Source organism: Mastacembelus armatus, chromosome 11, assembly GCF_900324485.2.
Source record: "Mastacembelus armatus chromosome 11, fMasArm1.2, whole genome shotgun sequence".
Lineage (NCBI taxonomy): Eukaryota > Metazoa > Chordata > Actinopteri > Synbranchiformes > Mastacembelidae > Mastacembelus > Mastacembelus armatus.
In genome coordinates this window covers 5552085-5576859 of record NC_046643.1, presented here as the reverse complement: position 1 = coordinate 5576859, position 24775 = coordinate 5552085, and the positions used below count along the sequence as shown (strand labels likewise).

At 38.4% G+C, this 24775-nt stretch overlaps 1 protein-coding gene across 2 annotated transcripts in view; it reads right to left on the bottom strand.

The window, feature by feature from the left end:
• Positions 1–439: 439 nt before the first annotated feature.
• The window catches only part of ctdp1 (CTD (carboxy-terminal domain, RNA polymerase II, polypeptide A) phosphatase, subunit 1), a 54632-nt gene continuing 30296 nt past the window's right edge, over positions 440–24775 (bottom strand). For both annotated transcript variants that reach the window (XM_026300329.1, XM_026300330.1), the window contains exon 13: positions 440–2343. In XM_026300329.1, coding sequence (XP_026156114.1) covers positions 2163–2343 — 181 coding nt within the window. In that variant the 3' untranslated portion in view covers positions 440–2162. The remainder of the gene's footprint in view (positions 2344–24775) is intronic.

Sequence of the window (24775 nt, the reverse complement as noted above, 5' to 3'; positions counted from 1 at the left end):
AATATCACAGGTCTTTCTAACCCCCCATAGCACCATAGCCTCAACAATTTACACCAGTGAAAATGTTACATTTGATTTGGGTTATGTCCCGATTTTGACTACGGCATCCCATTTTTATTCCTGTATCTAAAATTGCAAACTGATGCCTCGTGCTGTCTTTCATAGTGATGCTGCTTGTCTTGGTGTAATAAGGGAAAAATTTGGTTCTTTGTATCAACCCAAGCAGCACGATGGAATGAGGCCTAATGGCTCTGGTATGGTTTTCAGGAGAACACGTAAAGTGAGTAGCATGCCCTGGTGTGAGTCTTAACAGTGCCATACACATGATGATGCCAATGTTCAGCAAACAGCAAAGAGGCATGAAAAGGCTTATGGACTTTATCTGGGGAATTAGAAATAATCTCATGCATGAAAGGAGGCAACCAAAGAAAATAAAAACTTTTAATATACATCTTTATTTAATGAAAATTATCTTTTCTCTGGGGTCTCAGTAAGAAACAGACTATACAAATACATTACATGCAGGTTGTTTTGAATGAAACTCATGATAAAACCACCCAGAACACAAAACAAAAGGGGATGAGTCATTGGAAAAAGAAATTATTGATGTTTGTTGGGTGTAATATAAGTGAAAAGTAGCCGTACAGACATCTGCTCTTCTGCCTCAGTCTAGAGTGACTTTGAGCATTTATTTCGAGAGCCTAGATGTAGAAGGAGGAATGAGACAAAAACAGAACAAGTGCTGTGGGTTTGACACCAGAGAGATGCCACGCATTTACTGATTGTAAACAACCTTGGTACATGCGCCACTAAAGTCACACTAAGCAACTTTAAATGATGTCACTTTGAAAAGACAAGAGATGGAAGTTGTTCCCTCTTCAATCCACAGAAATCCCGTAATGTCTGCTGTCAGTAAAGTGCATTCATACTGTATCGGCTGGTCTGTGATGGTTTAAAGTAAAAACACCAAAAGGACGAGATGCTGGTAGGTCCAGTTTTCTTTTTTAAGTTGCAGTCATCACATTTTGTGGGAACCATATGTGATGTGGGAAGAAGTGTGTAATTTGGGCTAAATCTAGACATTTTGATATTCCTTGTGTATACCTTGCCTACTAAAGAGTCTCTTTATCCAAATGACCAAAAGTATTTTGTCACTAGGGGCACAAGCAGGTGGGGCAGTTGAAGTATTTGTCTGAGATCACCGTCACCCCAATTCAATGGATATATATATATACAGTGCTCTTCTTCTTTCAGTGTCCCCGTACAAAATTTGTATAACTTTGTAACAAAGCTTTTCACCAAACTCACTTTACTCCTAAATTAATTTCTATATAATCATATTAATTAGCGGAATTTTTTTTTTTTGGTCATTTGGATGAACCTATTCTTTACAGCAACAGTGTAAATAAGAAACAGAGGCCTAAGGAGAATGTCTGTCCCTCTGAACATTACAATATTGAAATGTGACTTCCCAATGTGAAAATATGCTACGGGGGTTTAGTTAGATTGAGTTTACAGTGATAATGCACCAATGAACTGGTTATCACAAAAAAGAGAAGCTTACCTTACATCATTATGTTATCAAATGTAGAAACACTATGAAGTCAGAAGAAAAAACTTGAAAAACACATTCAAACATCTGGAGCCGCTGGTTACATTTATGATCCTAAAATCTGTTGAGGCCAAAAGAAAAATAAAACTTGAGGTCAAGAGTAAAATATTTAGCTGCACGCCTTGGCAAACCTATTCTAAATTCTTTGGCATGTTTGACCAGCAAAATTTATGGTTTATAATTTCTTTTTCTCATCCATATAAAAATTGAAATAGAAAAAAGTAAAACAAGTAACAAGTATCAAATTTCATGTCTCCTATGCTTTATCTTACAATAAAATGTTAACATCAAAGTGTTTTATGGCAAAAGGCTCTTTTTCAATGCTACAAAACAACAAACAAAAAAATCTAAGCCTTTATTTACACAGCAATGTGTCACTTCTGTACAGGACATTCATTTTTATTACAGCACACATTCATGGCTCATACATCCTAAATACACACCTATGTCCACAGCAAAAAAATAAATTTTAGGTACCATTTGTAGGAGCCACTGGGATTTCATTTTTTTCTTGTCCTTTCCCTGGGACTGAGCCCCTTCAGGTTCCACGTCACATGAAGTCATTGAGCTCTGCTTCCAAGGCGGCGGCCATCTCATCTGCCTCTGAGCTGCTGCCTTCCTCTTCCTCATTGGAGTCTTTGGAGGACTCATCGGCGGATTCTTCTGCCTCCTCCTTATTCTCCATATCGTCGTCATCCTCCTTGTCTTCATCGTGTTTACGTTTGTGGCCCCTAGAGAAGCAACAAACAATGATTTAGACAGGGAACTGTACATTGTTAAGGCTGGTTTAAGCTTCTGCATCAAATGTACATAGAACCTATGTGAAGTGCAACTGAGGATCCAAAACACACACGTGACCTGACGTGCACCTTCCCAGAAATGTAACTATATGGAGAGGCAGTATGCAACAGCTGTGACTGGTCGACTCAATCAACATTCACTTCTGCCTTAATCATTTCAAGGATTGCCGAGACCATCAGCTCCGACATATTCTGCGTTGCAGTAGATTTAATAAAAATAGCTGCTGTTCAGCTCCAAATCCAACAGGATCCTCTCGGTTTCTGTCACTATTGTGTGTAGTCTCCTGCACCAAACCACTCAACACGCTGGTGAAGTAACTCAATACTGTGAAATAGACACCCCAACGCCAATTAGCAATTCTGCTGTGTGTAATTGCATATCAATGAAGAGACACCAGCGCTTAACAATTAAAACTCACAATGCCTAAAACCACTTGCACAGCCTACAGCATAGCCTCTGTGTAGATTCAACACAGAAACAAAAACTGGCCTTTCATTTGCTCTACTGCTGCTGCCTGAAACATGATTACATCACAAACGTCCACGCCCAAATTAAGATTTGTGCCTCAATGCTTTATTTTTCAACCCTAATGAAATATACATACCAGCACTGCTAAAGCTCACTTATTACAGCTAACATCGTGTTTAATACAAATGACACAATACGGTTTTGCGTGAGCAAGCTAGTGTTTCCCACATTTTCGGTCTTTGCACTAAAATCAGCTGCTAGCTGCAGTTTCATATTTTGCATATCGAGATAACAGTGGTATTAATCTTCTCAGCTACCTCTTGGCAATGAACAGTCCCAAAATATAAAACCTCTCCTCCCAAATGTTAACCGAGGCTGCTTTATATGCACTTATTGTTTAACCCCCAAAACAGAGATGTATCAACAGAAAAGCTACTGGATGAGAGAACTATTTCTTGCTGACAGCTGATGAAAAGCGATTGTGTGCAATTTTACAAAGTCTGACTTAGTAAGCTTTAGACTTGTCAGTTCATGATTTTTCAATTTAAAGAACCAGACTAGCAATTTCTAAGAGCAGAGGGAAGCTGACCAAGATTTAGTTTGTGCTTTCACTACAGTTTTTTACAATTATTAATTTCATTTATATTAAATGAATGGACATGATTTATATTAATTATTATAAAAATAAAATGTGTACACACCACTAAGAAAAACCACATTGACCTAGGTTGATAGATAGGAAGATAGATTCATTCCAAATGCAAATACTAGAAGTGCCTCTTGTTGTAAAAAAGGAACTGAAGTGCATACAAGTTAGAACAGGAAACACAGCAAAATGGCTAAAGAATGTCATCTGTCTTTCAATTGCAGCTTCTCCATGACATCTTCTGCAGAGCGGCTTATTAGCATGATGCTAATGAGGTATGTAAGGGTTTGTATGGCTGTGGAGGCATGACACCAGCCCTCTTGAGAGGGGCCCTATTCATTAGACTACACCACTGTCAGACAGCCTCGCTAACCTTCCACAACAGCAGGGCTCTGGTTGTGTGTTCATTAAAGGTCAGATGTCAGCTAATATCAATGGAGAAGCTCAATAACATGACAGTTACAGTGGACCCCTGCTGACTGAGTGGTGTGTGTAGGAGGGAAAGGGTTGTATTTGTGTTAGGAGCGCTCATCTCTGATGCTCCACAATGACAAGAAGTTTAATTTTTACAGCCATAACAGCGAGACTCAGCGGTCAGAGGGTAATGTTAGACTGAGATATAACAGCAATAGATGAGATGAGATGTTTATTTGGTGACAGTGTGGGAAAATTAGGCAATTCCCAATTCACTTTATGAGTCATTTCAGTCAAGTGTGTATATATACGATACACACACAAGGACACAAGGAGAGGATGAGTAAAAAGTTGTGTGATTTTACACCCACAACCCTCTCCTATCCCATTTCCAAATATTAACAGTAGAGACAGTAGGGGGTGGATGGGGGTGAGTTCTTCCATTGCTTTTTGCTTCGCATCATTACATCCAATCTAAATTCTAGTCTATTAATCCAGCCACCCACAGACACACAGACAGACACACAGACACACACATACAGACACACAGACACACACAGACAGACACACACAGACAGACACACACAGACAGACAGACACACAGACACACTCCAGACACTCCCACCATGTTCACTCATGTCAGCTTTAAAACAGGCTTCAATTGTAAACTACTTTTATTAGATTTTGCTGGTGGCACATGCTATTGAACTGCAGTGCTACAAAGAGAGCTTCCTGCAGTTTATCAGTATATTTACATTTTAGGTATTTTAACTATACATTTAACTTAAAATACTACAGAGAGAGTAAACTAAGATAAATGGTCTCAGCCCTATTTTGGAACTCTCTATATGTGTGTGTGTGTGTGTATATAACTCTTAGTGTAGTCCAACACTCTTCTCCCTCTTAGATGTGTATGGTACAAATTGAGCCAAACACCAAAGGGGATCACAAAATAAGGAGGGAGAGATAAAAGTGAGAGCATCCTCCAGTTTGAGAGACAAAATAAGTGAAAGACTGCCAGAAGCAGACACACTCAGTAACTGAAAATCTCCCCATTGCTTTCTTTCACATATTTGACACAGTGTGAATGCTCAGATAACAGGATCTTATGAAACTCTTCATTTAAATTTGCTTGTTAGTGGATCTGTTATTGGCCAGTAAAAGTTGAAGATGTAGCTGTGAAGAACAATTTGCCATTACAACTTAAAGTTCCCAATAAGTTACTCATTTACGCATTAGGGAGGAATATTTGGTTAGACCTTTTTTAATGAGAATGGCTATATAGTACAGTAAGGTTGGCTTGTCCAGTTGTTGTAAAGTGTTGGCAGACAAATGAACTGAGGAAAGCACAAGGCTGGCTCTAAGCCCTGTGGGATCATTTTAAATGAAACTGCTGGAAATGACACGGACAGCAATGGGGGCCTGACCTATCAAACAGTAATCATTAGGTGGAGTTCAAGTTATTTAACCTGCATCTGAGCAAAAACCTGAGGCCATACCAAGCAATTTGCTTCAAAATCTTCACATTTCTAGTGCCGTCCAGATGTTTTTTAAAATTAAACTCTTACATGGAACTCAAGTTTGTTCCTTGCAAAATACCTCAATCATTGTTTATGTGGGTGCAAAAGGTAATAAGATGTTGAGATGTTATTATCTCTGTGTACTATGGGGGAGTGACTGCATTAGGTATGTCAGGAGGACATGCTGCAGGCTGTCTGCTGGTAAACAAACAGCCTGCAGCGGCCATCGGCTCAACATAATTAGAGATAAGTCATGAAAACTGCATCTGCCTCAAAGATTTTTTAAAATGATGTGTTTACGTCCAGCACTAACACTGCCTGGGGGACCATTCAGAAGGGCCAAGCTGGTGAAGGACTTCAACTTGACAAGGCTACAGTTTAATCTTGTGATGCAGAGTAACTACCCAGTGAAGAAGTACCAGCAAGTACCCTAACTTAAGGCATCCCAATCTAGGAGTGGAGAAGGAGAAGACAAAGGAAAAACAAGGAGAGGAGTGAGCCCAGTAAAAAGCAGAGACTTGAAACACTTCTGACAGCTCTACTTACAGCAAGAAGGGAGGAGAGGCTGAGGGAGAGAGGGAGTAAAAAGTCAAATGGAGCAAATAAAGAGTGAAAGAGGAGGAAACAGAGCATAGAAGACAGACGAGTGAGGTAATGAAATAAATAATGAAATCAAATATCAGGACTCAAGAGTAAATCTTCATTCTTGATTAGGAAAAAAAAGTCCCTAGTAGCCTCAGCTCAACATTCAAAAGATTTATCGATCTCAAAAAAAAAAAAAAACTGCATAACTGACCTGGAATAAAATCGGTGTCAACTCCAATTCCCTTCTCAGTTGTTTTCCATCCATATGGGTCATTTAGTTCCAATAGCAGCAGCCAGATACAAATAAGTCAGTGCAATGGATCTTCTCTGTTAGTGAGTTATTGCTTTGAAGAAGTAGCATAACAGGGGCAGAAGGGACAATACGCAGCAGTACTGGTCACCTCTGTACTGTATCATATTGTTTCCTTTTCCCCATACTCCCATATCGTGTACAGCAGATGTGCGAAAAATAGATGGCTAGATATATATTGGATACACTGAGCCCTTGTAAGAGCTCCATATGCAGCGAGCTGATAAGTAGTGCAATTAATGGATTGTTTTTATATAGACATTATCTTTCCCTGCCCTCTCATTTTTATATCTTACTATGAAAACTGACAGATGAGGATAAAGGGACAAGCATTGAAGTGAGTGTAGGGACAGTTTTATTATAAGCTATGCTTCAAAAACGAGGGGATGGATGACAGAGCAACAACACACACTCACACAATGCCCAAGCAGTTTTTTTGGCTGGAACTTTAATTACTACTGTTCTTCCTGATGGTGTGTTTACTGTAATATGTTATTAATATGGTAGCAATGCACTATAGATTTACAGTGCCCTGTGACTAAAACATTTCCTTGTGTGTAGGTTACCTTGCTTGCATTGTGGCTTAGACAAAAACACAAGCTTTGATACCTTGCTGATAAAACAGGTGGCATTCCTGATATTAATACTCATATATTTTTCAGATAAAATAAAAGATTCAGATTGTTTTCCTTCACAAGGTTTCACGACACTGTTTATATAGCTGGAAAAAAAAAACAACAAAAAAAAAAACCTTGCTGATGGTATCATCCCAGAGCAATAAGTGTGACAAAGGTGTGATGCAGCACCTCAACTGTGTGATTCACTGTCAGTGTCAGTTTTATCTCCCCAGTCACCCAAGTCTGCATCAAACCACAGCTTAGCCACAGGCAGCAGCATCAGATTAAAGCCCTCACATGTCCTTTCATATAACTAACTTCTTTTCTGTCTGCTCACTGGCAGCACCAGCTTTGACAATAGGAACTTTTCACAGGAGCTTGAGATTGATTTAAACCCAGAACTCTTTGCCCTGTAGCTGGTTCAAAGAGTACAGCACCTTCCTACTTTTTACAGTTTGGTAAGGTGGGAGATCAGTTTAGAGTATCCCATAAAGAAGAGGAATCCTGATGATCGTTCTAACAGTGATTATGGCAGAAACAACCATAAAATGTCCAACTGCCCCTGAGAAACAACAGCAAACTCTTTCTGCAGACAGACAAAGGTAGAGTCCATCCTGGAATACACTGACCATCCCCTTCACAACATCCTGATGGAGCAGAGCAGCATCCCCACTGCCATCAGGCTCTACAACAACTTAGCCAATGGCAGATGATGACTGACCACTCTCCACACTGTGACTAATTAACTACAAGACTACCTAAATTTCCCCTCAGGGAGGACTACAGTTTATCTTACTTATCTCAATGAACTCAATGTGCTAAACTGAATAGGCTAGTTGTGACTTTTTCATAGAGGAATTTACTGTATTCTCCAGACTCTAAGTCACACTTGTACTGCGACTTATATCTGTATATTTAGTCGTTTTGTCACTGGTGTTAGAAAATAACGTACCACCGAAAAAGTAAAAACACTTATGTTCATGCTAAACTACAACTCCTAGTGTAACACAAGTGAAAATGCTGCCCAATAGAAAGAGCTATACTGCAGACTTCAAAGCACAGGTAATAAAGTCTGCAGCTGAAACACAGTTTGGAGTGAGTGTTGGCATTCAGGCAACCCGAGAGAGTAGGAGGACACACCACTTCATCTCCCAGCACCCCGACACTGGCAGAGTTGTTTAATGTTACTTGACACAGATGAATGAATTTCGCCTGAAATCCTAACCTATGTTCTTCACAGGCTAATTTAGACTATACTTAGTATAATTAGAAATGTGACTTATATATGTTTTTTCTGTTCAACAAGGCTGTTTTTGCTAAAAGCGAATTATACTCCAGTGTGACTTATAGTCTGGAAAATATGGTGTATTTGGGCCATTTTAAAGCTGAATAATATCGGCTCAGCATGTCCATGCTCATAAAATATTTGAGATGACGTTTTGCTTTAGGGTTCTCTAACCATAGGGTTCTCTGCCATAGCTATGCAAACACTTGTGCTGCCCCTTCTGTCTCCATTATAACTCATATCTCACTCATATTAAAGCTCGCTCAAGCTTTCAGACAACAATAGGTGACACATGCACACTAGTCTGAAGAATAAGACTCAAGATAGAGATAAATTTAACGCCTCTTTCTGAAGATCAGACAGTTTAGAGAAATTTCTGCATGAATGCCTGCACTAGGCAATGACGGCATTGTGAATATTACACAGACTAATCAGTGCATGTCAGAACAAACAGCACACTTCACTTGAGTCCAATGTATTTTCTTTTATTGGCGAGTGACTGTCTATATATTCAGTTAAAAGATAATCTACATAGAGGAGAAGTGCCAGGGGTACAGTCCCTAAAACAGTGGATGATGTATACAGTCCCACAAAAGCACTTGGGGCACTGCAGTTAAGTGCGTCAGTTGAGAAAACGTACACTACTTTCATCTCTGCATGGTTAAAACAGAGCTGGAGCCAGCAGACACTCCACTCTTTGCTGCTAAGCTGTCAAAAATAAGAATTCTATGGAGGATATCACAACTCAAACACACTGAAATGGATCTGATCAGACTGCATCTTCAATTGTGCAAAAAAAACAAAAGACCAGAAAATATTACTATGCATTAGGGCATTTCAAGGTGACAAGGAATCTTTATTCCAAAGCATGAGTCATAAATAAATAAGCTTTAAATTGCAGAAAACTGGGAGAACCAAACCAGCTCTCTACAGACCATTCAACCTTTCAGCAAAGACGAAATAAAAAAGGAATGGTGTAGAGATGCCAAGAGGAAAGGTCTAGAATAAGGTTTGCATTACTATGGCTAATTAAGGTGCCATAGATATTGTACTGTACAGAACACAGACAAAAGGAAGGAAACAATAGTTGAAAATAAAGTGTTTTCTTAATGTTAACGTAAAGTTTTTAAAACAAAACTGCAGAACAGCGTTAACACCATGACTACTTTGATACTCCCACCTGCCCACCATCCACGTCCTCCTCATGAGTCCGTGCAGTGGGTGGAGAGCACTGAGCAGTGACAGAGTGCAAAGCAGACTAATTGCCCCAGTATGACTAGGTGGTTCCTAATGAGGCACTCTTCTCTTGATACCTCCACTGTGGGCAGCAGCTTACTGACAATCGTAGTGGTTATCCCAGTCATCTTTTTCTCACTACAGTCCTACACAGAGACCATGCTGGAGCCTTTCAGTCACTGGTGATTAAAGCATGGATGCCTATTATAAAAAAAAAAAAAAAAGGTTTAATCTTTTATTGTTTGATGTCATATTTTTCTTATACAACCAAAATTTTACTCATCTTAAATCATGTTGACCCTTCAGTGCAAGGTACATTTGAGTTTAATAGCTGACAACAGTAACAACTAAGTTGTGGCTAAAACATTTACAGTATGGCTTCGCTCAGCCCAATTTAACTCAAAAGCAGAATGTTTATATTTCATGCCATGTACCGTAGCCTGGACAGTCAGGACTACTCCTTTCTTAGCCAAAGAATGTGGGTCTGGACTCCCTGCCATAGGGAGCCTTTTCTTCTTTCAAATGAGCCAGGCCAATCACAGCTGTTTATCTGCAATGGGGCTGATAACCAGATTTAAATGAGGTTTGCACATACGCACTGACTCGTTTGTAATGTTGCTCAATGTCAGTCCACAAATCTTTCTACAACTTATTTGACTAGATACCCAAAACTCGGTATAACAAATTATTTATCTGCAGCAGTGTCTGTATATTTGCACATCCACAAACATGTTAATAGGTTTTGCGACACGTGGTAGCAGAAAAGGGACTGCATGTTGGATTTTTTTTCAGTTCGGCGCAGGATTAAACCACTGCATTCCTGACGCAAAGCCACTGCCAGGGCACTGCAAACATACTTCATTCACACTTTCATTCTGCCATGGACAGCCTGCCGGTTCAAAGACTAACGTGTTGCACCTTTGCTGAGTGACCTAAACACTCTGAGATGACTTTGTGTCTCTTTCCAGCCTTATGCAGATCAGCCAGTCTTAATCATACTGTCTGCAGAGATCTACTTTTTATGAGGCACAGTTCAGATCAGCAAATGCTTCTAATGAAGAGCAAACCTAAAATGTTTGAGTGTCTTTAATCAATCACAGTAGCTCTAAACCACACCTCCAAGCTCATTTCAATAATTAGACTCCAGGTGTACAAACTACTGATTCCAATTAGATTTGGTAGAAGTAATTAGTGTTTGGGTTCACTTCATTTTTCTCCAGCACCGAGGCTGTTTAATGGGTGTGTTCACTAAAGACATTTAGACAATTAGAATTGTATGTTATCAGCTAAAACACACTGTGTTTGTCTATTGTAATTACATTGTGTTGATGGCAATTTAATGCAGAAATACAGATAAGTCAAAGGGGTCTCACACCTTTTCTTGCCACTGAATCTTTACTCACGTAGTGAAAGCATAGTGTATACACTTTTCTGTGTGAGGAAAAACAGCATATGCATGTGTGTATGGGTGGTGACAAACAATAGCTATTAACAGCCCAGCCTTCCCCTTGGATGCATCTCCTCATAGTGAGATCAATCCGAACCATGTGCATAAACAGAAAAACTGTCTGCATCACCACCTTCGAGCAAGAAGCCAGAAGGAAAAAAACTAGGTCAGATTATGTGCAATTTTAGTTTTTCCTACCTATGCTTTCCTCCTCCTTTCCTCTTTTTGTGTGAAAAGCCTGAGCAAGCATTCCTATTTCTCAGTCTGCAACCTCTTTCGCTCTGCTGAGCTGTGTTTATCAGGGGCAGGGGCCACGAGGATCAATGTGCTGCTTCTTTCCTGCTCCTCTGTTGAGAAACCCATACTGCTGGATTCGGTGTGCTCTCAAGGGGCAGCCAAGCAATGCAGACTACTGTCAATGTCTTTTTAATCTGTTACATTCACAATCCTATTTCTGCGTGTGGCATTTTGTCAAAGCACCTTTGGGATTCAGATGTCAGGCTTCTTTGTCAGACTAACAGGACAGCTGGGTGTCACTTGACAAAATGTCACACTGGCTAGATCAATGGACTGATCGACTACATGAGGCAGGCACTCCCTTACCACACATGCATGGAATTGTGTAATCCCTGATATCTTATATTTTTGGCAAGCCAATGCAACTAGCAATACAAGTCAAGCAGTCAACTGTCATCACACAATATGTCAGGAGTCTAAATACTTTAGGGCATGCTGCACCGGGTCAGAAAAAACAACAACAAAAAAAACAAAAAAACAAAAACAAGACACTGAGCTGTCAGTAGAAGCTTGAAGCCCGATAGACTCGTGACACATAGTCAAACCATGCACTGGAGTACAAATATGCTCATTTATTTGAATGGACTGTCACATATTATGTGTCCATCTGATTAATATCTGTTTTAACTCAGGAAAACATAAAGGAACACCTGAGAACCAGAGCTAAGGAGCAGAAAGATTAGATTAAGAATTCATCTGTACAGTCTGATTTAATATCATTGAATGCATGAGTGGAATTAAATTGCAGGCCTAGATTTATTGGGTAAACTACACAGACACTGCTGAGCCACAGGTTTTTACCATTTAACAGCAAAAACATACCTATATATTTGCGCCTATGAGAAACACTCTCCACACTCATTTTGCAAACCCTACCTACTCAAGTAATCTGACAGCTGACCTTATAATGACTGTCACTCACACCTTTCCAGCAGCAGTGTGTGTGAATGCAAACTTTGAACAGCATTAGAGTGAGAAAGAGTTTTGTTCACTGAAACACTTGTGCTGCCTATTGCTGCCCAAAAGTGTCTGGATCTACCAACCAAATCAGATAACCTTGAAGCACTGGATGAACAGAAACAGCTCTGACTGCATGTCACCAAAAAGAGAAGCAGAGGCAATGCAGCTAGTTGCGTTTAGATATGAATCAGGTACTGAGGCAAAACTGTTTTAAGTGACGAGCTAAATTCAATTAGGCTGTTTGTTTTGTTCATGCCCTGAATGTCAGACACCTGCATAAATTCCAGTTGTGATGGTAGACATTTAATTAATCTGCAGCAAGCATCAGCGAGAGCGAGAGAGCGAGAGAGAGAGAGAGAGAGAGAGAGAGAGAGAGAGAGAGAGAGAGAGAGAGAGAGAGAGAGAGAGAGCGAGAGAGAGCGAGAGAGAGCTTTGGTACAACAACACAGCTACATCTATCTGTGAGTTGAAGACACCAGCTTTCATAAATGCAAACAGAATAATGTGAGCACATAATGGAGAGATAAAGTGCCATTAGCGCAATCTTCAGGGTATTAGCTGATTCTTAAAAACAACTACCCACAACAGGGCCCTTGGGTACAGGCAGGCTAATTGAAAAGCTCATGGAGTCTAACTTACAATACATGGACGGAAATAACGGCATTATTTTCCTCCTTACATCCCCATTACCTCACCTCTATTAGAAAATGAGGAGTGAATTGTTCCAAACACCAGCTATTAAAATGTAATGAACATCACAATGAAATTCACATCCTGTCAGTGTTTACTGGAATTTCTTTACATTTTTACCTAGTTAACAAGGTTTCTGTGTCTAACTAGCAACTCTGCAAGAACTGAAATTATTCAGATTTATACTGTAGTTAACATAAATGACCAATGTACAGCAGTCACTCTTGTAAGGTTTTATTGGCATTTAACACTGCAGAACGAACAGACTGTTGCATATCTGATTCAATTATTTTGCAGATCAATGAAAATATTGTATGACGTTAAAGTCATTGAGAAATAATACTATAGATTAATAATTGTTGTTTAATATAATACCCACAAAATCTTGACCAAGACAGAAATAATTGAGACTAGCAATAATTATACAACAGGCTCTGAGAGGGAACTGTAATTTCACACTGAATGATTAAAAGCAGTAGAACAAGGACAGACGTTTCATGAGAGCATGAAGTCCATATGCAAGGCTTTTTGTCAATCCTCGGTATAAGGGCAGACTATATAGCCAGCTCCACACAGAACTGTAGCCTGGAGGTGAAGAATAAAAAGGTCCCGCGGAGAAAGAAAAGAGCAAGGCAAGATAAACATTGTGAGGAAGAAAGCAAGAGAGTTCAATACATAGCACCAAGATGGGCTATATTTATATTTTCTCTTTCATCTCAATCAAAGCACACATTGGACAAAAGGTGGAAAATGCTTATGAGACCAATCAGCCCAACCATGTCCTTTCTGCTCTGCTGATTGGAAAGGAGGAAGATAAGCAGTAGGATTTCCATTGGTTCCACTTTACCCAAACACAACAGCAGAAGGTTCTGATCTCAAGATGAAGTTTATTTTCCATTAATCAGTGAAATTTAATAAGATTATCAGAAATATACTCTCCTCCAGATGGAATTAGAAATTTTGCCTACAGATGAGGTGTGAAAAAAAATGTACTCCTGCATATTATTGTTTGTGTCTCAAATCCAGCAAACAGTTCATTTCAAACAAGTTCATTAAAGTGAAAGTGAAAGTGAAGTGTAAAGTGAAGTGAAAGTGAAGTGACACAGTGAATTTTGGTGAGCTCATTTAATCTTATTTTTTGAATCACCATTTATGCAGGGGTCACAGCCAATTTCACTGGAGTCATATTAGCTGAGCTGTGAGGGGGCTGTTGCGCTGCAATTCGATGAGGTCACGAATGTCAAGTATGGTAATTTACTACAGCTCCACGGACTGCATCTATTATTTAATTAGGGAAATCTCAGTTCTGGTGGGTGGTCAGAGTTCACGGACAACAAACAAGCCATCACTGACCGACAGTTCTCAGTCAGGGTGGTTTTAGAAAAGGCACTGAGATAAAGGGCAGGTTTCCAAACAGCGGTATAGGCTTCCAGAGTGTACTGAGATTTTGGGCTTCAAAATAGCATCGTTAATAGACATGTTAAAGTGTACTTCAGTTCTGATAAGTGCTCTGATAAATAAAAAGATTCTGTTATGATAAATGAAACAGCGCTTTCAGTCCAGTTGCAAAAAAATATTTCCACTAGCTTTGCCTGAAATAAGGCTTAATTTCAAATGTCCTGAACAGACTACTAATTCATATTTTGTCCAATTTTGATGAAATGATGAACCCAATAAATGATAATGATGAAACTAAGACAAAACTACCCAGTAGAAGTGATGGCGATCCTGTAATAGCTCTGTGTCATTACCATAGTTTCAAAAGTCTGAAGTTGGCATTGTGACTCAGCCCATTATACCACTCATTATGCCTTCAAGAACCTACAGCAGCACAGAAAGAAATCACTGCTTTTGCAATATTATGTGTTGTACATTATGTGTTACATATATTCTCTGTTGCAACATTGTATTAGCATTTCTTTCAGCTATATGTGACATATCTATCCATCACCTACTCTGACAGCTACCATTTGATTGGTGAACATCTGGAAAATGAAACCACTGCAAAGTGTGTTACATTAGTGTAACTTCCAGCATCTGTGAGTCATCCTCTCAAGAACTGGGAGAGGACTGAATGCCAATATGATAGTGATATATAAACGCCATATATTGCAATACTCAATGTCTATTACTTACTTATTACTCTAATAATTCACAGGCACATCACATTATACGGGTAACTGAGTTGACAAATTATTTTGATGATACAATTTATTGAAGATTCAGTGTTTAATTCTCATACACTATAGCCATGAAAATAAAGTTCATGTCAGCGCTTTTACATTCAAATTCACTGTAACATGAAAAAAGTGCCTTAATCCTCAGCTCATGCACAGAATATACAGTCGGTTATGTTCAAGTCTTTTGTTAGTGAACTAAAATGTAGACTGTACGCTGCAGAAAACAACAAAAAGGGTGTCCACTTTCCCTTACTGGGCTCACACGCTCACTCACAGCTTACAATTTGGCAACTTCAGTAAATTAAACCATAGCAGCTCATGAGAGAAAAACAATTTCTCAACACAAACATAAAGTTCACGTAAAATATAACGTTTTATTTATTTATTTATTTATTTTTAAATACGGTTGGGTAGCTATGGTTCGCTATGTGGACCCAGCTAGTATGGCGGCTAGCAACTGTGCTATTTGGCTTGTTGGCCTTGGAGTGTAGCTAATGCTGTTAGTCTGGGTATCTAATCACAGTGTTAGTTGTGTGGGGACAGTTAATACAGTCTCTCCAAGCCTGCTCTGTGGGGAAGAGCAGACTGTTTACATTAAGTCTGACATTACTCCCATCTTTAACTTTAAAGCCAAAAAACAACCAACGATTTGCTTTAAAAGATGAAGGTGATGCTAAAATCTTCCATGTTTCTGGTCTAAAAAGACAGAGACATGCACCTGTTCCCATCCACTGCAGACCAGGGAAGCTACAGCGGCCCCTTATGGCCTGAGGGAGTATCAACATTAAAGGGCTGGAATATCGATATTGTATTGTTTTAAAAAATATCGATATATATATCTAAATATCTTTTTTTTTTTTGCATAGGCCTATCTAATGAAGTCCTGCCAAACTTTTCTGTCACATTCACTTAAGGTAGCTATGTCAAGCTAGCTCAACACCACAAAACAGCAAAACACCACCTCCAACAATGTCACTTTGGTTGCAAGAGCTCTGGATATGGACACTCACAGTATGTGTGTTATGTGTCTCTAAACAGAAAACAAGAGAGCACAGTGTCCAGGTGGATTGTTAGATCTTCTACCTCCCTTCTCCCCATTACTCTTTTGCAGACTGGTTAAGATGGCAGACGTAAGCATGCTGTGTTCAGCTTACTGACGCCACTTTGGGTGATTTCTGGAAATGAAAGTAAACTTTCAAAGAGTTCTTGGTGTCACTTGGAGTTCTCTCCATTTAAACCTCCAAACTGATTTTGTGGTTCCTGCGCTAAATTGACCAGACGAGACAATGGTGTAATCAACCAGAGTAGTTTCATCAGGTATAACGGTTCACCAGGGTGGAGGTGTAGAGTCTGAATATCCTGAGCTGTCAGACAATATAAATGTGAAACATTTTCCCTTGGAAGGAAATCTGCACTTCATCAAAAAAGAACAAAAAATAGTGCTAGGTCGTGTCTGCAGAAAAGAATTGGGGTGGTCAAAAAGTAGTGAATCTGGCTCCATACAATTTGTGAGAATGTGGATAAAGACAAGAAATAGGTTTTCTGTGTCTTTGATTCCTTTGCTTTTGTCTAGGTCATGACCTCAAAGGGAAAAAAAAGAGAGCGAGACCCTAATATTAGGTGAACTATGAACTATGAACTGAATCAACAACCATTGACTCTTCTTTTACTGTAACATGATTTCTAAAGTAGTCAGTATGATTTTCATGATGCTCCTGACAAACTGCCCAATGTTACAAGGAATTTTATGCTAATGAATCTTGGTTGCCAAGAACAACAGGCTGTACTTGCTGCTGGAAATAAACGCTTCCTAAGAAATTTAGAAAAGATGCCAACATGAGAGAGACGACAAATGAATCCTGGGAACCAGATCTAGAGAGAATGTTTTTCTAGTTTAGAAAGCTCATTTATTGAGTTGGGTTGCAGTGCAAGACATGTAATACATGATGCATCAAATTACAAGGCATACTATGGTAGAGCAATTGCAATGACATGTACTATTGGTATACAACACAGAGAGCTGCAGCAGCATTAAGTCCGACCAGTGACACATAAGGTAAGCCCTTAGGGCAAAACATTGATGTAAAATCTTTAATAATTCACCTAAAACTAGTTTAGCACAAATATTACTGACTCACCACAGTTCATGCCATAATTGTGTTCCAAATCTGTTATGACGCCCGAGGCAGAATTCATCCAGAATTTATACTGGCTCATGGTCTCTTTAGCTTAACAACTGCGGACCTTTCTGGTCAAACCCATTTCTAAAATTTGATTGAGGTTTATAGAGGTGGCACCACAAACCTTTGCTGAGAAAAAGTAGGCATGCACCGATATGTGAAACATTTCCAAGGGAACATGAAGAAATACTGTATGTTATTTAAAAACAGCTTCACTGACAACATGCAGTGGGAAAATTCTGACAAGACACCAAGAAAGACATTTGCTAGAATGCCTGTTACATACTGCATGGTCCCTCGCTGGTCTCTTCGCTTTTCTATTTATGTTATCAGTCTGAACCAGATGAGAATACCGATGACAACAGCCATTCCCAACACAACCCTTCACAGAGAGGTTAAAGAATATGCATGTGGTAAAATCGTGTTTGTGACTGAGTTATCGGTGAATATGCTTGTCACACTACAGCTGAATATGCCCTTTCAAATGAAATTCAGACTAATTTAGCAAGTCAAGTCAAGCTGTTGGTTGCAGACCTTACAGCTATTATGGTACTAACAAAGTTATCTTAATGTTGCAAACACAAGAAACTGTTGCTTGCTGCAATTGTTATATTTTCAGCAATATGTACATATAAGTTGTCTGATACAGACATGTCAACAAATGTCACGCCATTGTTACGCTAATATCTACATCCAAGGTGATAACACTATTGTTAGCTTATAGAATTGCCATATGAGCTTAGGAGAAATACTGTTTGACTATTAAAGAACATTACCATACTTACAGATAAATCATGATGTTCTTCGGAGAATTTTACAGTCAACCACTCAATGGACAGTAAAAAGCAACAAACAGCATTTACTGACAGAAAGTCCATCAGCCCACCCTCAAAACGTCATAACCACCCCTCATGATATGTGCACAAAAATGTCAATTGAGCACGGTTGAGGGAAATCCACTTGGCACGTGAAGTCATATATCAAATGGAGAGAGAGAAAAACATTTTGAGGAGGGGAAAAAAAAAAAAAAAACAAAACAGTTAAAGCATGATACGATAAAAATGCAGCTCTTCTTTCTGTGTGTGCAAATTTCACATTTGCGTTTGCAAGTGGGACATCCGCACTTGCAAACCATAGAGGTCTATATTTCTCACCCTGTGTTTTTGTGCCGTCTAGTTTTGACAATGATGAAACCCCATACACATGTGACTTACTGCCAGCTTTTTATTACAACCATAACTATAGCTATTATTAAGCTTTGAATGTCATGATGTGTTGTTAAAGTATAATGTTCAGTATACCTAATAAAATGTGAGCTGACTTTTCTTGAGCTGACTTTTCTTGATGTGATCTTAACAGCAAGTTACAACAAGCAACTAGTGCTGCATCAGTCCCAAAGAGTTTTGTATTTATGTTGGGAACATACTTGTTATCATGTTATCTGTGTTCAGTATTCAGTAAACCAACACAAAAGGCCTAGAGTTGAACACATTGCAATATTTGTCAAGAAAGGAGCTGGCTGATGTTTAAGTTGAGGTTTTTTCTCTGTATTATTTCCTACTAAGACAAGCAAAATGGGACATCTGCAGTGAAAAGCCACAGCAATGCTTGAGAGAATTTATGCAATGCATTACCCAGCTCTTTTCATTATCATTGCTTACAAAACAAAACAAACACAAGGGATGTGTGTGTTTAACACAAACAAAAAATGATTCAACATTGGCCCAATTCAATCCAGAAGGATTTGGGAGAATACTTTGGGCCAGACGAACATTATTAATTCTTTCAGGGAATCTGGGGCACTGGAGCAGCAAAAGACAAAAAATAAAAGTAATATTGAAATCAGCAGCAAAGTGCATTGTGTAACTTTGCCTATAGTATTGAGGAGGTGGCTTCATTATTAGCAGCCTTCCAAACTTGTCTAACAGCCTACAGGTTTGTGACTGTCTATAAGGATAAATTATCCAGAATATTATGCTCTTTTTAACATCTGACTATCTATAGCTTTAGTCTGAAAGGATTACAGCCCTCCCAAGCCTAACTAAAAATGTTCACACACAAGGTATCAAAACAACAACAACAAAAAAAGCAGACATAACCTCATGCTCTGCTGTTCCCGTTGCACGTTTAGGCTTTAATTAATGCGAAGGATACACTTTATTTACTGGCTTCTTTTCAGGAATTCTTAAAAGAGCAATGCTCAGTGTTAGCAGTCTGTGGAGCACCATTTCTATCCATTACCTACTTTTGAGCATTTTAAATATTTCCCATCTGAGTAGAAGTTTCACCAACCTTCTGTTCTGAAATTATTTATCATGAGTTTTTGAATCAAAAGTTTAATTACAGTTAAAAAAGGGGAAAATATTACATATTAAATTAACATGAATTTGTTCAAAATTTACAGTAAGAATATCTTGTTGTTTTTTGAGTATTGTTCATGACTGAAAATGCAACTGGCATACAGAAGCTTTAGCTGCTTTAATATTGTGATTACCTGATAATGTCTACCTTTTCACTGTTGATTACCTTGGTGCATTGATAAGTCAGGTCATGGCAGTCTGACTATAAAATTTTTGCTATTTTGAAATAAAAGGTTGAATTTTGAATAAAAAGTAACTTCCCTCTTGGCAGCTGTCACACACATACCGATCTAGCCCTGTCAAATGTATCTCTATCTTTATCTCCATCTATATAGAGATAATTATATATACAGTATCTATATATAAATAGATATATCTGTATAGATATATAATATGGAAAATTATAGACCATTAGATTTAAGTTGATTATTTTTAAATAATCTTATAAAACAGGGTACCCTTAAGCATACTGACTTTTATACTTTTAGGAAACATTGGTAAACTGATAAAACTGGTAAACCTGTCTACTTAATATACTGTCAGTACCATATAGAAGGTATAGTAAAGTCAAATTCAACCTTGGTTACACTGCAGTCTGACATTCACTGGTTTCCCATCTTTTTTTCATTAAAGATAGCCCAGAGCAGGCTGACTACATTTAAACAGACACATATATATATATATATATATTATATATTATATATGTACACATTGTACACACATGTACACACACACACACACACACACACACAGACAATCACAACAAAGACGCATTCCAATCAAGCCACCGCTGCAACCTTAGGTTCACACATTTTAAAGTTCACACTTTGCTGTCTGACAACCTGAATGGAAAACTTTACAACCCATTTGCCACCTTCACCACCTCCATTCTGGGCAATGTTATAATAATGTGCTCATTCAAGTTGACAAGTTTCACACTTTCATTTGCACTTGGAAATAAATACTCTGCAGAGAAACACAGAACAGACAAAAAGAAGTGATGCAGTATCTGAATGAACGTGTCTCACCTGCTGAGACAGGAAATTAAAAGTGAGGGGAAATAACAGCACGTTTCTGAACGGTGAATGGTTGTAATTACTGTATAAGTCAGAAAATGTTCAAAAGAGTATTGTATTGAATAAAAAAAAGGTAATTATGTTAGATAAAAAGACAGCAATAAAGGAGTTTGAAAAAAAGACATGTTACAGTAAAATGTAACATTTCAGCAGCAGACAACTCTGTGTCTTGCGTCCTTGTTTATGCAGAACCATTAGCTATGGTAAATGGTAAATGGTCTTATACTTGTATAGTGCTTTTCTTAGAGTGTACTCAAAGCGCTTTTACACTATTTGTCCATTCACCCACTCCCCCACACATTCATACACCGGTGGAACAGCCATCGAGCCACAGCCGCCCCTATGACAAGAAAAAAAATTAAAAAAAACAAACACAAACCACCACTACACACAGCACACAACATAAGGAGTTTTTGGGCCATGACTGTCAGGAAGGGTCAAACTAGTAGTGTTCGAATGGATTATTAGTCTTTTCAGTGGTGGTGGACAACAAAGTGCTGTAAAAACTGCACATCTAGTGGGACATTTTATATCTAAATGGGTCACTGTTGCAGCAGGATGGTTTGACAGTGACTTTTTAAAAGTCATGAAATTTAAAAAAAAACTATGTTGCAACACATTTTTCACTCATGCATATTTGTCTTTTAGCCCATGTAGTGCTCTTTACCAAGAGGCTCAATATGAAAACTGCCACTGAATAACAATGTAAGTTTCATGTAACATGGCTTTGAATGGAAAGATGTATGCATGCTTAAATATCTGGAAATGTTTATCAGTTATTAGGCAAGAAAAAACAATAAATGAGCCTGAAGGAAAAAGAAATGCTACTGCCCATCATAAATCATTCACACCTTCAGCTATTGACCACCAAATTTATATGGGGGCTGAATAACAGCTTTTTCTGCATTTCTAGGTCTTTAAGGCATATATGTATGTAACAAATCAATTCAATATCAGGCAGCGCTGATGGATGCAAACACAGTTGGTGTTAAGACAGTTCAAGGCTGATTTTGATTGAACGAGAACAGTAATCTTGTCCTTTTGCTCTCCAGTTAATTAGAGGAGACAGTAATGGAAGGGTTTATACTCCAAACACATTAGCAATCACTCTGTCCTACATCTTAGGTCCTAAATGCACTGTTTTTATATGTCAGTCATACAAGGGGAGCTATGTGAGGTACGCACACCACCCATATGTACAATATATACTCAAAACAAACCCAGAGCTCACCCTAAAACCATGAGCCTTTTGTTTTTTTAGTATTTCCCATTATATTGTATTCCATAAGAAGTTGAACACATCAAATGTGGAAAAGGATGTCCAACGATGCTTAAGGAGAAACAACAAAGACTTAATTAACAGAACCTTGATTACAAAAAGTAAAAATATTTCTTAAACCTATTGCTGCATGCAGAGTGGAAGATTAAGATCAGAGGGGGTTTACTTAACCAACAGATTGGTAGATAACACATTTCAAGCTCAGCAGTTAGAGCAGCATGAGTGCTCAATACTGAATGCATGTCAGAGTTAATGCTGTTCATGACTTTTATAACTGTCTGTTATAATTATCTGAGGATAATAAGGAAGAAATGACATTTGATTTCTTACTGGTGACGTTCTAAGGAAAGAAGTCAGCTTTCTTTGTCAACAACTAATGTCACATTATGCATTCTATGGCTGATGATTTTTTCCTGTTTTCAACAGGTCTGCATATTATAGTGTTAGCTGCAGTATTAACTGCTAAGTAGTTTAACAATGCTTGTGTGCCTTCACAACATTTAACATGTTAGAGAAGCCATCAAGCAGTTATGTTGGTACTTGCTAATGTTAGCATCCAGTTATTTTTGCTCATGTAATTTTAAACACAGTATCATCTACAGCTCCTACTGATTCTTTGCTGTGCACTGGTCAAATTGCATTATACAAGGAAGAGGGGTCTGTCTAGCGTTAGCCGCCATCTCTCTTTCATGGGTTCAGGTGTTAGAAAAGTACAGCAAATGACCAGACATACAGTAACAGACAGTCCTGTAACATCCGCAGTTCATATGTGATTTGAATCAGAAGATATAGTGATCACAGACTGCACTCCACAGTGCTGGAAAACTCTGATCTTCCCAGCCACTGTATGGCTGTCAAAAAAGAAGTGGTATTACCAAAACATGTCGGTGCAAAGATATTACATCAATCAAATTACAGTAGCTTATAAACTCACTCCCTCTTGAAGCTGCTAATGTTGGGAGTGCTGTCTACTTCTGTCAACACAAAAAAAAAAGAGAATGCACATATGCGCAAGGTTTACGCCAGATGCCCTTCCTGACGCAACCTCAGTGGCTGAGGCTAGCAGCCCCTGAACTCTCAAGTTGGTCTCCCATCCGAGTTCTAACCAGGAACAGTCTTGCTTAGCTCCCGAGATCGGATACTATTGGGCACTTGCACTCTGGTCCAACCGCTACATTTCCTAAAAAATATGAATTTCAGTCAGACTTTAAAAATAATGATGAACGAATTGTGCTGAAACACAACAATATCCCAGAGATCAGAACGAATAAAACAGTAAAAGGTAATGTACTGTGTAATTAGAAGCCTATTATGCTAGTGGAAGTTGATTACAATACCAGTATTGCCACATCCCCGACGATTTGCAGGTGTAACGATGTGGAAAATTGATTCATCAAAATAAATGATTTTAAACTGGCAAAAACTTAAAAACTCCTTCTTTAGTGGACTCTAGTGTTGCTCGCTAAAGCATGTAATAATCCAAATGCAAAGATTTGTGGGTCTCATGCAGCACCATGCAATGGTGTTAAAGGAACTAAGAACTGCCCAGAAATATTACTAATCCTTTTCACAATGTGAATAACAATGAATCATCTTTGAACCACCTTTGTTTAACCTAATTATTTTAATTTGCTTCAAACACTGGCTGCCAACATTGGTCCTTGGGAAATACATTGCTATGAAACCAGATGGTTACTTACTTTAGCCTGGCACCTTGGTTTTCCATGCTTAGTAAGTTGGATTTTAATTGGTGGTTTTGGTGGCGGGGGGTTACAATGTAACTGAGTACATTTAGCCTACATTCATAGAGGACAACCAATAAATCATAAACATGGTTACATTTCCAGTGCTACCCTGTTTGTGAGTGAATGTTAGAAAGAACAGAAATAAGAGCAATGTTGTTTTTACGTTAGACACAAGAAAGCATGAGCACTGAATTCTGGCAAGAACAAAACACGCATTCCCATCACTACAGTATCTTAGCAACAGATGTATGTCTATTATGTGCCAAATATACCAGGGACAGAGTCTGACAGAATGGCAACTATTAAGCCAGCTCCTGAAAGAGTGGAGGTCCCACAGGGTCACGTCTACATCAGGAAGCAGCTCTATATGACTACTTCTGTGAATCTTAAATTGCCTCTAATGGCCTACTGGGCAACACAGTTAAAATCTTTTCTCTGTCAGACAGGAAAATTACATTAACGTAGTCTGGTAGACAAAGGTATCAGTCAGACTTTTCTCTCAAGTACAGGGCTGTTTAACTTTTGTTAATACTTACAATATATAAAATTTTTTATATATTGTATTTTTTTATTAAAAAAACATTTAAAATTCCAACTGTGAGAATATATAAACATTGAGATTCTCATTTTGACATTTAATACATGTTTTCATGGGATAATGGGAATAATGGACTATTTGAAATCTACATTGAAAAATATTATCTGTGACTAATCCTGCACTGTTTGTATGACCAATGTTCACACGTATACTTTAATAAAATGTTGATATAGTTAAAGGGACTTTAAACCAATTTTATACATTAACTTTCATCACCAGATGAATACGAGAGTTGAAAAGTCAGAAAAGTCAAAACTTTCTTGTTATTCATTCAAGATGAGAGAAGGTGGGTAAGTAACTGATAGAAAACCTAAGAATGACAGGACAGAAGCCATAGAGGAAATCTTAAACAGGTAAGCTGTGATATCAGCTTATGTTACTGATAGTGTTATATGAAAGGGCTACACAATCTAACTGCCAATTTGAGTCCGTGCTGACTTCAGACTTGAACCTACCCTCTTCCACTTGT